Raw genomic sequence first — 17,600 nt, 5'->3', positions numbered from 1 at the left:
TATTTAGTTTTCTATCTGCTCTTGTGGAGTTGAGTACTTTTCGATTTTAATTTTGTTCGCACTCACGAATGTAAACAAAACAAAACTAAACAGCGAACTCCGCCATCGTGGGTTATGTTTCGTTTTGTATTGTTCCTATGGAAAATACGAAACGAAACTGTTGGAAATGTTATTTAACCGGCGTAACCGGCCGATTTTCGGTATTTTTAAGGTTTTAGGTTGATTATCTTAGGGAATTGCCTGAAATATGGTATTTGGTTTTCTTTGGGACTGCAAAACATTCCCCCGGTCAGTACATTATATGACCGAAATGTCTGAAATTTGGTATTTGCTCTCCATTGGGGCTAAACTCTCACCCCTAAAATTTGTAATTTTTTGTCATTTCTGCAGATACTTATAGGTAGTTTTGATAGTTTAAGTCAAATTATTCAATCGCAATGACAAAAATTCGATATTTAATCTCCGTTGGATGTTTAAAACATTCCGGCAGGGAATGGTCAGTACAGATCCATGTTTTGCTTTGAAGGTTGAAGTATCTCAGCGAATTGCCTAAAATATGGAATTTGGTTTTCTTTGGAGCTACAAAACGTTCCCCCGGAGACTTGTCCGTATAGGTTCAAGTTATAACCGAAATGTCTGAATTTTGGTATTTGCTCTTCTTTGGGGCTACAAAACTCCAACCATTGTCGGTGTAGGTTCACGTCTTCGCATGGTCCCCATAGAACAGTACCTTCTGATTTTTGGTATTTTAAAGGTTGTGGCCTCAACATCCCACCAAAATTTCGTAATTAGTCTTTGTTGGATGTATAAAAGTTATATAGCCTCCACAGAACGGCACTCACAGTTTTTCGATATTTTAAAAGTTTTAGCCATGGGGAACAAAATATTATAACAGGTACAAAACACTCATTGCAAAAAAATTAGCATGTTTCCAAGTTTAAGATTTTTTTAAAGATTTTAGACACATTTTCCTACCGAATTGGAAGTTAATTGGATTTTTGTGTTCCCAAAAGAAAGAAAAATTACTCGCCAAAACTATCCATTTACATATCGCTCATTTACTCAAAGAGTGACACATTTCAAAAAATCCACTTTCGAGAAAAACCCGTTTTAAATTGGCGAATGGAATTTGACTTTCCCCCTTAAAAATTTTGTTGCACAAAAAACTAAAATAACTACTTGGACCATATTTTGCAAACAGCTAGTCAGATATCAGTGCTAAATTTCTGTGCAAGATCAAGCATTAATTGAAGTGTTTTAGTGCTTAATAAACTCAAAAAACTTTTGTGATGAATTATGCGAAACTCGTAGTAAATGAGCTGTAACCCGACGAGTTTCTGAGATATCAGCATGAAAATTTGACACAAGATAAAGTAGAAGTCGTAGAAAATATAGAAATTGCTAACTCAGAAAACGTATTTTTTGAGTTATGCCACTCTTTGAGTAAATGAGCGATATGTATATCGTCACCATAAATGCCCAAAGACGTATCTACAAAAAATCAAAATTCGTTTTTTGATTGAATCTAATACATAAGACTAAAATACATGCTCTTGCAACAGTTCAAAAATAACGATCCTATTCAAGAAAAGGCATTTCAGAAAATGGGCTAATATTGCAAATTTTGTTGTAATGACAGATCCCAAAATCTTACACCCATTCGTATATGCTTGATAATATCCCAAATACTCGCCCTCATAAGATTAATATTCCATAAAACAATTTTTCATTTTATAATGTTTTTTGCTTCTCCTGTAAAATTATTATTTTGTTAGTTACGACTTTCGGCATTTATGGTGACAATATGTAGGTTTTACTCCAACCCCCATGGACCGGTATTGCCCAATTTTATGTATTTCGAGGGGTTTTGTCAAATTTTCGAACCGAAATTGCTGTCATTTGTTGGTATTGTGTTTAGTCAGAGGATAAAAGGAACAACGATGAGGTCATTTAAAGAGTGTTGCAACATTTTCCCTCTGAAGTGGATGTAAACTGGGATTCTGGAATCTTAATTGGTAGAAAATCTCCATATTATGATATTATTCTCCTCCAAGGAATTATACTTAACACAGTGAAAGAGCTTAGTAGTTGCAAATTGTTCATATTTATTTCAATATAGCGGTGGTGGAGGGTATAACAAGTTCGACCGGACCGAACTTGGTTTGTATCTTGGTTCATAATTCCTATGTTTCTTTTTTATAGAATCCTAAAAAATCGCTAAATTCAATTAGCATCCCAAACACAATATGAGAGAAATTTCACAATGAATTTACATATATATGAATTTACATACATATGTATATATACCTTTTTATAATTCAAAAATAGTATTACATTCAGACGACCTTTAGATACATGTCTAACTACCATAGTCACGAGCGTATTCTAAATTGCAAGAAAAACTGAAGCGTAATAAAAATTAAAAAGGCAATTGGATTAATGTTTACAACAAACTACAACACAAATACATACAAACATATATTAAATAAAAAGAACACTAGTCCATCAGGACACTGCCCAGCAAAAATTCGGATCCGTTAGTCATTATGTAACCCATTACAATGTAATGTAAACAAAAATAACTACTTATATTACCCCTTACTAAGTTATGAGTACGGTGGCACAGAGCGTGTGTGTCCGTCTACATATCAGAGGATTGTGTGTTAAACGCTCACCACCGGCCGGCCGGGTACTTTTTTAACAAAAAACAATGAACAGTTGGTACAGTTGGTGGTGCACATATAAGCATTTAAACAAACCTTAATGTTCGTGTGCTTGGCCGAGTGTGTAGTGTGTTAAGCTACAAAGCAGAAGTTCGTGCGTTCAAATCCGAAAGAGGGCGAAATAAAAAAATGTCATAAAAATATGAAGTGTATTGAAATTAAAAACAAATTCCCCTCAACTGTTCTAAAAAGAGAAAATATAATTTTTTTTTAACTTATAGCTTATTTTTCATAGTGGGCATAAAATAACTAGTTATTCTAGTGGTTATATTGGTCACAGAATAACTAGTTATTCAGTGCGACATGCCCTTGTTAAAATAATGCGTTAGTTGGGGGTTTTATAAGTAGTTACGACTACCAAAAAGTACTATAAAAACCCATTATTTTGGGAAGATTTTTTATTTTGCTGGGTGTGTTTACCCGTAAAAAATCTTTAAAGTTTTAAAGCACATTTTGAAATTAACAAATGATACATTTATTTTATAGGAATTTTTACATATTAAATTTGCAAATCTGTGGTTGTCACAAAAAACAGCACAAGTCTATTTGCAAAATTACGATTTTTTGTATTTTTTACTATCCGTGTAGTGAATGTAGTCGTTTTTTATAAAGATAATAATAAATCTTAAAAGAATATTTGATTTTATTTTTAAACATACATATGTTTACATATGTAATTTTAACAAGGGGCTTGAAAACAAATTTTAAAAGGCCGAGTTAAGTTATTTTCCAAAAATTATCTCTGAAAGTTTTTGCATAAACGATTTTTTAAGCTCTAATAAACACTTTTACGCTGTAGCAATAACTCCAAATTGGCATAAGTCAGCGTAAGCTGTTTTTTGTGAAAACGACATACTTTTTTTTTTAAATCGAGACTGTAGACTAGTGTTCTTAATGCACAACACAAAACTAAATTAGTAGGAACACAAATACATATATCATTCTTGCTTACCCTCGGAAGTGCGTCGTGGGAAATACTTCCCATCATCAACTTTAAAAGGGGTTTGTTTTAATGAAATTACATTAAATTACGTTAGTGGGTGGTAAACGAGATTAGTGACCGGCAATGGTATGTTTGCATGGTTGTTGTTAAGGTACAACAGTAAATTGATGGTTCGTTATTAAGGACACCCAGTGAAATTGAAAAAATAGAAGGATGAGACATCGACGACGATTGTTGTTTTATTTATTTGTTTTAAACCGCAATACAGCACAATTTGATAATTGAAAGTGACAGTGACGTATTTCTCCAATGCATACGTGCCAATTAATTGCAAACAATGCAACATTACAGCAGAAATTACGCATAACATTACCAGGATAAGGTTCAAGACAATGGGCATTGTCGTCGGTCGAATGAATCGATGCATGGATGGATGGATATTGAATTGAAATGCAAATTTGGAAATGATGCCCCCGGTAGCATTGCGATGGGTTTGATTTTTGGTGTTGGTAGTATTGTTTGAAGGGTAACATTTATTGCAGGAAATCATAATTGTTAGTAGTTGTTAATAGGCCAATATTTGATAATTAAAAGAATTGTTGTTACAAATTATGAAATAAAAGAAAAAAAATTAAATTAGTAAATTAAATATTTAGGATAAAGAAATAAACAAAAATTATGTCAATTTTAGTCGCATGCAGTCTACAAACATTTCTGTTCACGTACACTAATACAACGATCGAAACACACGTTTCCACATGTTTGTGTGAAGCATTTTTTAATTGGTTCCAAAAACATGTTTTTGGGTATCTTTTTCTAAATTTTTCACCAAGAATTCAAGCTAATGGGGTTTTAAATATTCATTGACACAATTGCTATGTAAATGGTATTATTAGCATATAAGAAAAAACATATAAATAAGTCATTCCTATAAAATTATTTTTGTTCCTAAACTATCGTCACATTTTTTTTTTTTTTTTTTTTTTGTAAATAAAATTCGTTTTTGTTGTTTTTTTAGGAATTCATCTTAAACATCTTTAAAACCTCTTAATTTTTCGTAATATTAATCGTAGTTTAATTCAAACAAATTTCATGAAAATCGAAGAGTACAATCTTTGTTAAAAATTGATTTTAAATCGTGAAAATTGCATCCAAACCCACTGTGCAATTTTTTTTTATTTTTCATTAAATAACTGGTAAAACAACAAAAAATTGTTCAGTAAAGGTTCAAGATTTAGAACGGTACCTTTCGATTTTCGATATTTTGAGGGAACGGTATTTTGAAGGTTTTAGTTACTTTTTCACACCAAAATGGCTGGAATTTGGTACTTGTTGGAAATTTAAAATATTCCTGCAAAGAACATTCGGTGTATATGCTCAGATTTGAAGCTAAACGATACCGCCCGATGTGAAGTCTTTTAAAGGATTTTTATACTGAAGTTGTTGTATCTAAGTATTTTGGATTCTCAATGGGTAGAAACTAACGATGTCTCAATGGTATTAAACCGTGTTTAAAAGAAATTGATATTCTTCAGTTAGCACATACACCTTCTTCTAAGAGTAAGTATTGACGTGGCGGAAGAGCTTAGTATTTTTATTTTTCCATTTTACTTCAATACAAATCGTGTTGGAGGGTATAAAATGACAAAAACTTTGAGAAGTCCTCAGAACGGGGTTTCGGAAGATTTGTAGGGTACATTTTTATTAAGCATTTACTTTGTTTGTATCAATTTTACAACAACAAGTAGTGTATAGAATAGCACTCACTATTTTCCATTTCTATTTTGCTATTATTTTTCTTGTACTCTCTCATATTTGTTTTGATTATTCTGTTTTAGTCTAATTATCTTTCCTTCTGCTCTCTCTTATTTATCACCTCTCCCCCATTTTTTGTTTACATTCATCCATCTGTTTGTATGTGTATTTGCGAACCGGTTAGCATTTCGCTTCAACATTGGAGAACATCCTAGATGAGGATGCTAAAATAGTCTATGCATCAGCAGCGAGTATAAATTGCGGGAGAATAGCAGGAGGGTGTTTGAGTTGTAATTAAGACCGTCAGTGAAGTAAAGCGTGCCAAAGTAAAGAGTAAAGGTGTGTGCTTAGTAGAGTTGAGCTGTGTGCTTAACAAAGGTGCGAAGTCTTGTGTGAATAAGTGAATTCAAGTCAATAAAGCATTGTAGAATCGTAATCTAAACTAATCCGCGTTTTATTTGGTACAAATCGTATCGGGGAATAAAACAACGTCTGTGTTAAACCTTATTCCGTAACAATATCTTTCCCATGTGGATGTATACACTTTTTTGCCATATTTCGGTTTGTTTTAGGAAATGTCCTTAATCTCAATTAATTAATTTATTATAATTGTTGCCAGTCCATCCACTTGAACTAACGACAACTTAAATGTGTTAAGGTAAGGACATATTAGGCAAATATTTGCTCCAGGGATCGACAGAATGCACTAACTAAGAGCAAGTAGCGTAAATAATGCATTGAAATTTATGCTCACTTGCTCTCAGTAAGCGCACACTGCCGGTCGCTGGAGCAAATATTTGCCAAATGTGACCTTACCTATAGTTTTCCGATATTATCGGTTTGAGACCTATAGGACAAACTTGTTTGGTTATTATGGTAACCACCTTAGTGAGGCTGTTCTATGCCTAAACTTGTTGATACTTATTGGTAGTTGATCCCCGTTAACAAATAAAATTGATAAAATGATCAAACGATTTTCAAATAAATACCGAAACACGGGCGTTGAGGAACATACATTTCATTTTGAAAGCATATTTGTTGGACACTTTGCATTACATGTAATTATTGGTTTTTGTTATTGTTGTTGTGCTACTTGGGTTAATTTTTGATTAATACGTTCAATCATGTCTTAATTGTGTCCACCAACAAATATTTACCACCCGATATTTTTATCACAATTATTAGTTTTCTGTATGCAAAATATAGAGGTGTATGAACCCAGCAAACCAATCATACCTACATCTCACAGTGTCCGATTTTCCGAAAAACCTGGCCAAAACTTTAAAAATGAATGGATTTTGACCTAACCTTTGGTTCTTATGTTTTTCGGGCCGCTGATTACATTTTTGATATTATTTAACGGTCATTTGAGGGGTCTTTTTGGTCCCTCCTCCTATAAAATGTGATATCGGATCAAAATATTCTACAAATGTCTTCGCTATCAATTTTTACTATAGGTCAAGAATACACCAAAACTCTATATCTTACCTTAACTCCAGAAATATGCAAATTAGAAAAACATTTTAGGTTTAATGTCGTACTTCATCAAAGTTTTGGCAAAATTGTCATACAAAGCATCATTTTAGAAGAATGGCGTCAAAGAAAAAAATGTTCTCAGCTAAATTTCACTATAAGTCACCAGAGAAATGAAATTTCTATTTGCATTACATACCAAGGAAATATCGGTATCAATTTTGCCAAAAAAAAACCAAGAAACTAAAATAGGGGTGCAAGCTTCCACAATTTCTACAGTTTTGGAAATATTTGAGTTAAGATCACTTGGAATCCTTGCACTTTAGGTGTATAATGTCTTTGGCAACTTTACTGACAAGAATGCAAGGAATATTTGTCTTAAAAAAATTAACCCTCGTGCGAGTCATAAAAGGGGTCCTTTTAGTCCCTTTTTCCACAAATCTTTAACATCTCCTATAAAATGTGGTCGGATCAGACCAAAATATTCTAGAAATTTGTTCGCCATAAAATTTTACTATAGGTCTTGAAATATATCAAAACTCTAAATTATGCGAAACGCCAGAAAGTGACCCTATACTATATTCTCACATTCTGAATGAAAGAAAATCTGTATATACCTGCAAGGAAATTGGTAAAAAACCCTTCCTTTTTTATGAAATGATAAATTACACGGCCCAACTCGATCTTACTCACAACTATTTTCATAATTTATTGTGAAAATTGATCTTGAAAAAAAAAATTAACAAGTACGGACAGCAATTATTAAAGAACGCACAATTCATTGGCGACACTGAACATCTTAAATACGTTTCACATACCTTTCATTACAATTACAAAAAGGAAAGATTTAATAACCGTTGTTTATTTTGCATATTATCATAGATTTATAAACTTAAATATTAAAAAAAAAAAATAATAAATTCCAAATAGGGTCACTTCGACCTGCTTTTATACCCACTTATTAAACAAGAAATGTATATATTTTTTCATAACTACACGCAATGGGATCCTACAAACAATATCTGACACTTTTTAGTGTAAATTGATAAACTTTTTTTCCATTTTTGGCCAGGTTTTTTGGAAAATCGGACACTGTGCATCGTAATGAAATTGGTACGAAATTCGGACGCTACGTCCGATGTCGGATCCGAAATCGTACCGATATCTTAACGAAAGTTGTATGAAGTGGTTGACATAATTTCGGAACGGAATCGGATCGTTTTCGGTCCGATTTCGAAATGAAATCTGAAGAAAATTCGAAAGGGCAAATTTTTCTTCGAATCTTCGTACAGATTTCTGAACGGAATAATATAGTATGAAAATCGGAGGTACCTTCCGCATCTTCGTAAAGATTTCTGAACGATTTCGGAACAATGTCGTATGAATGTCGAAGAAAAAAATTTTCTCTGACGCCTTTTTTTATTAATTGATCTTTGTTATGATTTTTTTTTTAGGATTGTAATTTCAAACGTCTCTCTAATTATTTTCATTGTTGTTATCAGTTTGTAGTTATAGCGAAGGGAAATTTGTTTCCGACATATCGATCCGAATTCGTACCGAAATCGGAAGAAAAGCATTGGTATATCCATAGGGAAATTTACTTCCGACATTCTCTCCGAAATCGGAACGAAATATCTGAACGCGATTTTGCTTCCGAAATTGTTCAGATGTGTCGGACATTCGGACAATTGGTTTGCTGGGTTCAAACGTTTCTAATGATTTTCAATGTTATCATTTTTTAGTTATAGTAGAACAATGCAAACGATGTCTTCGAAGTATGTTGAATCAACACTAGCTTCAATTTGTATATGTTGCATTTATATTTAAAAATTGTATATGCGAATTTTATAACCAACCACTTTGTTTTTTGACGACAAACTAAAATGAAACCAACTCCTTATTGTTAGATACATACAAAAGATGGTTGTTGCACGAAGGGAAATTTGTTTCCAACATTTCGCTCCGAATTCTTACCGAAATCGGAAGAAAAACATTGGTATATTCATAGGGAAATTTACTTCCGACATTCTCTCCGAAATCGGAACGAAATCTGAACGAAGAAAATAAAAAATAAAAATTCCCCTACGAAAAATCATATAGAAATCGGAACGAAATCTGAACGATTTTGCTTCCGAAATTGTTCAGATGTGTATGGGAATACTGTAATGGTTAAGGACCCTATTGGCGACCATATTTTTTTTCGAATTGAATCGATAACGCCTAGAACAATCGAAATATTTAATCATTTAGTGTACAAACTGATACAAATGCTCGCCAAAATATGCAAAAAAAACAACAAAATTAAAAAAACAAATGTTTTGGGGTATTTTGTTTATTTCATTCCTTTCGCATTTCGATTTCATATCTCATTCAATTTTCGCTTTTCTTCAACTGTTTTGTTCTTGTCAAATGGCCAAGATTACGAAATGAAAGGAAAAACAGATGACAATCGTCACACGAGTTCTGATGCCATTGGCGTCGAGGTCTGGCAAAAATCGGCTGACAACATATTTGCCACACATACTTAGGCACATACATATCTATATATATATATGATGCAGACGACATTTGTACCTCAAATAAAAATAAATTATTTAAAATATGTACAAATGTATATTGTATATGTACATACATACATACGTAAGTCTGCATCTAGATAAGTACGTTATGTGTAGTAGACGGGTTAGAAAGAATACACACCCATACGTTATTGGTATATAATGAGAAGGAATATGCAATGAATGAAATAAACTGCACGCCACGTAAATTTTAACAAAGTCCTAATAAATGTACCCCTAATATTTTGGGGTATATTTACGAGATTTTGTTTGTCATTTGTTATTTTGCATTTTTATTTGTTTTCATTTTTGTGGCTAATTTAAACTTTGATGACAAAAACCGGGTGTTGAAACAATGTAAATAAAAACATTTTTGGCATGTTTCCCATCAATATTTCGCGGGAACAAAATCAAGATTTTAATGCTATTGCTCAATATAAAGAAGACTGCACTTGTCACGCATTTAAAAATGTCCCTTGAATAATCGTAACGATGAAAGTTGTCATTTATTAAAGTTATTGCTGGTTTCTCAAAAACATATTTCAATTTACTACCAGCAACCAATTACCATTTACAAATTGTTGTTTAATTTATGTGAAAATCCTAATTTCAAACAACTGTTTTGCAACAATCAATTCCAAACATTTTTTTAATATTTTTTACTCTTAAAATCACACAAATCCAAAAAGCACTTAACAATAAAATGTGAAATGCATGCAATTTCTAGAATAAATCTAAAAAAATACTAGAGCTTGCATACACACACCGCCCTGGCATACAGATGAAATTTTATTCCATTCATAGTTTAATTGGCCCTAATTGATGTGGAGGGTCTGTTCTGTTCAGGGTTTTTTTCCTATCGTTATCGTTATCGTTATTGTTTTTTTTTTTTTTTTTGGCAAGGTTAGACTGTGTTGATTTAATTTACCTGAAACAGCTTCTAAACATTTAATAAACGTTTCCATATTACGCTCGCATGTGGCTTCATTCAAATAGAAATAGGTTCTGGCACTGTTGACCTTATAACGACGATCGGCAAACGATTTGTCGACATGATACTGGGGCATGGCACCATCTTCTTTGACATCGCCGGCACTTGAAACTGAGGATCTATGAAAGAATTGAAATTGGTTATTATTTGATAATAATCGAAAATATGCTATTATTTTTTGTTTTTAGTTTCCAAGGAAACTAGTGGGAGGATAGTATTTAGTTAGTAAATCATACCCTAACCAGTAGGAAAAGACCAAAGTCGGGCGGGGCCGACTATGTAATACCCTACACCAGAAGTTTTTTAATAACCCAAAACAAACATTAAAGTAAATTTTTTGAACTCATTAAACTCCAAATGGCAAATTAGAGCCATATTTGGGGAAAATCGTTAAAATACCTAAAATCGGGAGGTACCGTTATATGGGGGCTACAAAAAAACATGGACATATCTTAACAATTTTAAGTGGCGAAATTTCGTGGCCACTGGGAACCACATATGTAAAATTTCAGCTAGTTCAAGCAAAAAATGTGGCTAAGATCCCTAAAATTCCTTAAATCTGGAGGTATCGTTATATGGGGACTATACCGAACCGTGGACCTATCTTGACAATTTTTAGTGGAGCAATTTCGCGGCCATTGAGAACCTCAAATGTAAAATTTCAGCTAGTTTGGGCAAAAAAATGTGGCTAAGATCCATAAAATACCTTAAATCGGGAGGTATCGTTATATGGGGACTATACCGAACCGTGGACCTATCTTGACAATTTTTAGTGGAGCAATTTCGCGGCCATTGGGAACCTCAAATGTAAAATTTCAGCTGGTTTGGGCAACAAATGCGGCTAAGATCCTTAAAATACCTTAAATCGGGAGGTACCGTTATATGGGGGCTATACCAAAACTTGGACCGATATAGCCCATCTTCGAACTTGCCCATCTTCCGACGGCTAAAAAAATGGTATTCCCCAATTTTCAGCGAAATCGGTCAACAAATGTGACCTGTATGTTGCGTACGGACGGACGGACGGACATGCATAAATCGACTCAGAAAGTGATTCTATGTATATCCCTAGAAGGAACTATGGGTCTATCTCGCTTCCTTTTGTATGTTACATACAAATGCACTAACACATAATACCCCTTACCACATAGTGGTGTAGGGTATAAAAACGTTTTGGGTTCTTAGGCCAAACTGTTTTTAGAACAAAATTTAGCGCTACACCTAACTAGATTAAAGATAAAGCTCGATTAATTTTTTGCTATAGCCCCAATAGAAAAGTATACCCTCCATATAAGGATATACCCAGATTTCGAGTATTTTTATACCCTCCACCATAATATGGAGGTTATACACTCCACCATAATATGGAGGTTATACCCTGTACCATAATATGGAGGGTATAATTAAATTTGTCATTCCGTTCGTAACACATCGAAATATTCATCAGATACCCTATAAAGTATATATATTCTTGATCAGGGTAAAACGTCGATATAACCATGTCCGCCCGTCTGTTGAAATCAAGATACAACTCGCAATTTTTAAGATAGAGCATTGTAAATTGGTATAGAAGTTTATATTACTCCTAGGATGTTTGGTATTGCAAATGGGCTATATCGGTCCACGTTTTGATATAGCCCCCATAGAAGGGTACCACACGATTTTCGGTATTTTGAAGGTTTTAGCCTCATTATCACACCGAAATAGCTGAATTTGGTACTTAGACTTCGTTGGGGGTACTAAACTTTCCCCCAGAAATTTGTCGGTATAGGTCCACGCCTTCATATAGCCCCCATAGAACGGTACCTCCCGATTTTCGATATTTTGAAGGTTGTGGCCAAAATAATTCACCGAAATGGCTGAAATTTGGTACTAAACGTTCCATATGAAATTTGTCGGTATAGGTCCACGGCTTCTTATAGCCCCATAGAACCTCCCGTCTTTTCAGTGTTTTGAAGGATTTGGTCTCAATATTCCTCAGAAATGGCTGAAAATTGGTATTTAGTTTTCGTTGGCCGTGCAAAACTTTCCACCTGATATTTGTGGGTGTAGGTCCACGCCTTCATATTACTCCTATAGAAATGTACTTCCCACTTTTCGGTATTTTGAAGGTTGTGATATTTAGCCTTGATTTTGGGTATTCATCCTTCCCCTCTAAATTTGTCGGTATAGTCCACGCCTTCATATAGCGCCCATATAACGGTACCTCCTGAATTTCGGTATTTTGAAAGTTAGCCACATTTTTACCGAAATTGATGGAATTTGGTATTTAGTCTTCTTCATAAACGAAAGGAAACTAATTGTTCCATTTTACTGCAATACAACTTGTGGTGGAGGGTATAACTAGTTCGGCCGGGCCGAACTTAACGCCGTTTTTACTTGTTTTTTTTTATAACAATAACGTTATCTATACCTCTAGAGTATCAAAGGCTTTGGAATGGTCTAATAAGACACTTCAAATATTAAACTTAGGAAAACAAGAAAAATAGTATAAGTCGGCTTTGCCGGCAGAGATATACCCTCAACCTTTGTGAATTAAAACTATTTTTTTACCCAAAAAATATCAGAATTTTGGACATATGAACTTATCGACAAAAATGTGAATTTGGATTAAAGCTCAAAAGTGTTGCGAAGGAGGTACCAGAAGGAATGGACCTACAAAGTCCTTTTTAGAAGTGGAGCGATAGTTATCGCGCCCACCAATCATTTCTGTTTTTCTCCGTATAATTTAGACCTTTGGACCGTACATGAGATATCGTGCTTATCATGTTAGAGAATATTTTTGAACTTAGTGGGTAGGTATGGGAAGAAGTGGACCAATAAGTACCATCTTCGAACTTTATCTAAGATATGCAGAAAGTTGCCGTACGTACCAGCAGCTACAAATGGTGGCCATAGGGGTTTTTAAAAAATTTCGGGCCATTTTCTCAGGAAGTATGGACTTGCCCCTTTAAAAACTTATGCCGTAAAATCAAAGCCATTTGAGAGAAGGTCTTAAACTGCTCTTTTCCGAGATTTTGTGTGGGAGGCACCCGAAATAGTGGACCGATGTAGTGCATATTCGAACTCGATCTATGTCTGGCAGAAATATTACAATGTGTAAAGTATGGACCAAATCGGCTACTGCCTTCGAGAGTTATAGTGTGCACCATTTTAGCAACAAGTTTTGAACTTTTGTCGGGGAGGTACCAGAAGTAGTGGACCAATATGTCCCATTTTCGAACTTAAACTAAATTTGGACAAAATATTACGAGGGCCAAATTTTAGACAGAATAGATTGATCCGTTCAAAAGTTATCGTGCACTCCAGCCCGTCAGACAGACGGACAAACATGGCTAAATCGACTCACACTTATCTGTCCGACTCGGGGTCTACAATTATTATTTCGATGAGGCACCTTTTGGTCGTATGAAACTATAACATGCAAAAACTCTTTAGTTCGGGCGGTCCGAACTTGTTATATCCTCCACCATAACATGTTCTGAACGAAATATAAATAATTTTTTTCTGACCACGGAAACCCCAAATGTCTAAACTAGATCAGAAAATGCATCTAAAAATGTCTTCAATCAGTCGCAACTTTATATGGGGGCTATATCAAAAAAACCCTCATGGCTGAAATACTCAGGAAATGACGTCTACATTATCATTTCCTGAGTATTTCAGCCATGTAAAACTTCTGTACAAGTGGTTTCGTATAATGACAATTTTTAGTGGAGTAGGTTTATGACAACTGGAAACTTCGAATGTCAAATTACAAGTCAAAAATGTACCTAAAATCCTCAAAACACCGAAAATTGGAAGATACCGTTATATGGCGGCTATACCAAAACATGGACCTATGTTGACAATTATTGGTGGAGATGTTTTTTGACGACTGGGAACCCCAAGTGTTAAATTATAGGTAGTTCATTCAAAAATGTTTCTAATATCCTGAAAATACCGAAAATCGATAAGTTCCGTTATATGGGGCTATAAAAAAACATGGACCTATGCTGACAATTATTGGCGGAGATGTTTTTTGACGACTGGGAACCCCAAGTGTTAAATTACAGGTAGTTCGTTCAAAAATGTTTCTAATATCCTGAAAATGCCGAAAATCGATAGGTTCCGTTATATGGGGGCTATACCAGAGAGATGTTTTTTGACGACTGGGAACCTCAAGTGTTAAATAACAGGTAGTTCGGTCAAAAAATTTAGCTGAAATCCTCAAAATACCGAAAATCGGGAGATATCGAAACGTGGGCCGATGTAGCCGATCTTCGAACTTGACCTGCCTATACAAATTATAGCATTCTAGCTCAATTAGTGCGTACGCTAGAGTAATTACAACAGACGGACATAAGGGCTATATCGACTCAGAATGTTATCCTGATCAAGAATAAATATATACTTTATAGGAATTCAAACAAACTTAATATACCCTCCATACTATGGTGGAAAGTACAAAAAGGTATAAAAACTGATTACAGTATGCAACACTGGAAATCCAAACAACTTCTAGTATGCATTTTTTGAAAGTACATATTGAGACAACAAAAACCCTAGTAAGGGTTTGTCCTGTCAGATCCAGTTCGGATTTTATGGCCTCATCTAAAACGTGCTAAAACCACAGTTTTTTGCATTTATCGGGCCTATATCTATGAAATTAGTAGAACTTATCTTTTGAACTGACCACATAAGAAAAACTCCATCTAGGGCACCATAATTGCTGAAATTCTGGTCAGTATCAGCTAAACTATTGAGAGTTGAACCAAGTAACCTTTTGCAAAAATCTTCCAAATAAAGTTCTCAGCAATTCTTCAGAACATTCTGAAACTCTAAACTGCTTCCGCCATGTTGTTTCAGTGGTATTTTGCATCATATCTTTTACAACACGCATTTCAAACACAGTTCACACCAACAGTTTATTCTCGTCGCATTTCGGATTTCATCACATTATTGACGTTGAAAAATGTACTGAAAACAACGTGGTAGAGGCATTTTACAACAATGACCTGTTCTGAAGAGTTCTGTATAACATTCCAGCTAATATTTTTTTTCCAAAAGAAAACATTAAGAAAAAATTAACGGTTTTGGAGATATGGTACAAAATGTATACAAATTATGGAAATTTTTCGATATTTTATAAAATTTGAGGCAATAAATGTAGTTTTTAGAGTTCATTATTTCTACAAATATTTTATTCTTGCCCTTATATTGACTTTGAATATTACCCTGATCAAGAATATATATACTTTATAGGGTATCCGATGAATATTTTGATGTGTTACCAACGGAATGACAAATTTAATTAAACCCTCCATATTATGGTGTAGGGTATAAAAAGACGGGCACTTTCGCAGTTATCGGCCCCAAAGACTTGAGGTCTTGATGTCAAAAGGGATCATTTTTATACCATCCACCATAAGATGGGGGGTATATGAAGTTTGTCATTCCGTTTGTAATTACTCGAAATAATCATTGTAGACCCCACAAACTATATACATATATTTTTGATCAGCGTGCAATTCTACATCGATATAGCCATGTCCGTCCGTCTGTGGAAATCACTCTATTCAATATTCCTCAGAAATGGCTGATATTTGTTATTTAGAATCCGTTGGTGGTATAAACTTTCCAGCGGAAAGTTGTCGATATATGTCCACGTCTTCATGTAGCCCCAATAGAACGGCTCCTCCCGATTTTCGGTATTTTGAAGGTTGTGGCCACATTAATCCACCGAAATGGCTGAAATTTGGTCTTAATTTTGGGTACTAACCGTTCCATATAAAAATTGTTGGTATAGGCCCACGCTTTTATATAGCTCCCAAAGAACTTACTTCCCGATTTTCCGTGTTTTGAAGGTTGTGGCTCAATATTCCACCGAAATGGCTGAAATTTGGTATTTAGTCTTCGCTGGGGGTATACAACTTTCCAGCGGAAATTTGTCGGTATAGGTCCACGTCTTCATGTAGCCCCCATAGAACGGTACCTCCTGATTTTCGGTATTTCGAAGGTTGTTAGCTCAATATCCCACAGAAATGACTGAAATGTGGTAGTAAGTCTTCGTTAAGGGTATACAACTTTCCATCTGAAATTTGTCGGTATAGGTCCACGCCCTCATATAGCCCACATAGAACGATATCTCCCAATTTTCGGTATTTTTGAAGTTTCTAGCTATATTATTATACCAAAATGGCTGAAATTTGATATTTCTTCCTCCTTTGGGATGCAAAACTTTCTCCCAGAAATTTATCAGTATCGGTCCTCGTTTTGATGTACACCCATGGAAAGGTACATCGCAATTTTCGGTATTTTAAAGGGTTTAGCCTCATTATAACACCGAAATGCCTAAAATTTGGTACATAGTCTTCGTTGAGGGTAAAAAACTTTCCACCTGAAATTGGTCGGTAAAGGTCAACGTCTTCAATTAGCTCCCATAGAACGGTACCGCCAGATTTTCGGTATTTTCAAGGTTTTAGCCTTATTATTTTACCGAAGTGGCTGAAATTTGGTATTTAATCTTTTTCTGGGCTACAAAAATTTCCCTCAAAAATTTGTCGGTATACGTCCACGTTTTGATGTACCCCCCATAGAACGGTATATCCGAATTTTCGGTATTTTAAAGGTTTTAGTCTCATTATAACACCGAAATGACTGAAATTTGGTACTTAGTCTTCGTTGGGGGTATACAACTTTATCCCAGAAATTTGTCGCTATAGGTCCACGCCTTAGTATAGCCCCATAGAACGGTACCTCACGATTTTCGGTATTTTGAAGGTTGCTGCTCAATATCCCATCGAAATGACTGACATTTGGTAGTTAGTCTTCGTTCCCCACCGAATTAGCTGATATTTGGTATTAAGTTTTTGATAGGGGTATGAAACATTTCACCCGAAATAGTCCGGTATAGGTCGACGTCCACAAATAGCCCCCATAGGACCGTACCTCCCGATTTAAGGTATTTTAAAAGTTGTGGCCTCAATATACCACCGATATGACTGAAATTTAGTATTTAAACTGCCATGGATATATAAAATATTGCAGAAGAGAATTATCAGTATAGGCTCTTTTCTTCAAATAACCCCCATAGAAGCGTACTTCCCGTTTTTCGGTATTTTGAAGGTTGTATCATCAATATATTTTGAATATATTTGAAAGTTTTAGCCACATTA

General features: G+C 34.6%; 1 protein-coding gene across 4 annotated transcripts in view; it reads right to left on the bottom strand.

Moving 5' to 3' along the window:
• Nucleotides 1-17,600, bottom strand: part of slgA (proline dehydrogenase slgA) — a 71,624-nt gene that overhangs the window by 14,096 nt on the left and 39,928 nt on the right. For 2 of the 4 annotated variants that reach the window (XM_073976646.1, XM_073976645.1), the window contains exons 5-6: nt 10,381-10,562; nt 3,676-3,714 (exon numbers count right to left, since the gene is read on the bottom strand). In XM_073976646.1, coding sequence (XP_073832747.1) covers nt 3,676-3,714; nt 10,381-10,562 — 221 coding nt within the window. The remainder of the gene's footprint in view (nt 1-3,675; nt 3,715-10,380; nt 10,563-17,600) is intronic. The other 2 variants (XM_073976647.1, XM_073976649.1) reach the window with 1 other exon arrangement.

This window comes from Musca autumnalis, unplaced genomic scaffold (assembly GCF_047663935.1).
Source record: "Musca autumnalis isolate F117 unplaced genomic scaffold, ASM4766393v1 scaffold_3, whole genome shotgun sequence".
Classification (NCBI taxonomy): Eukaryota; Metazoa; Arthropoda; class Insecta; order Diptera; family Muscidae; genus Musca; species Musca autumnalis.
Note: the sequence above shows the minus strand (reverse complement) of the source record. Positions and strands in the feature narration are given on the sequence as shown.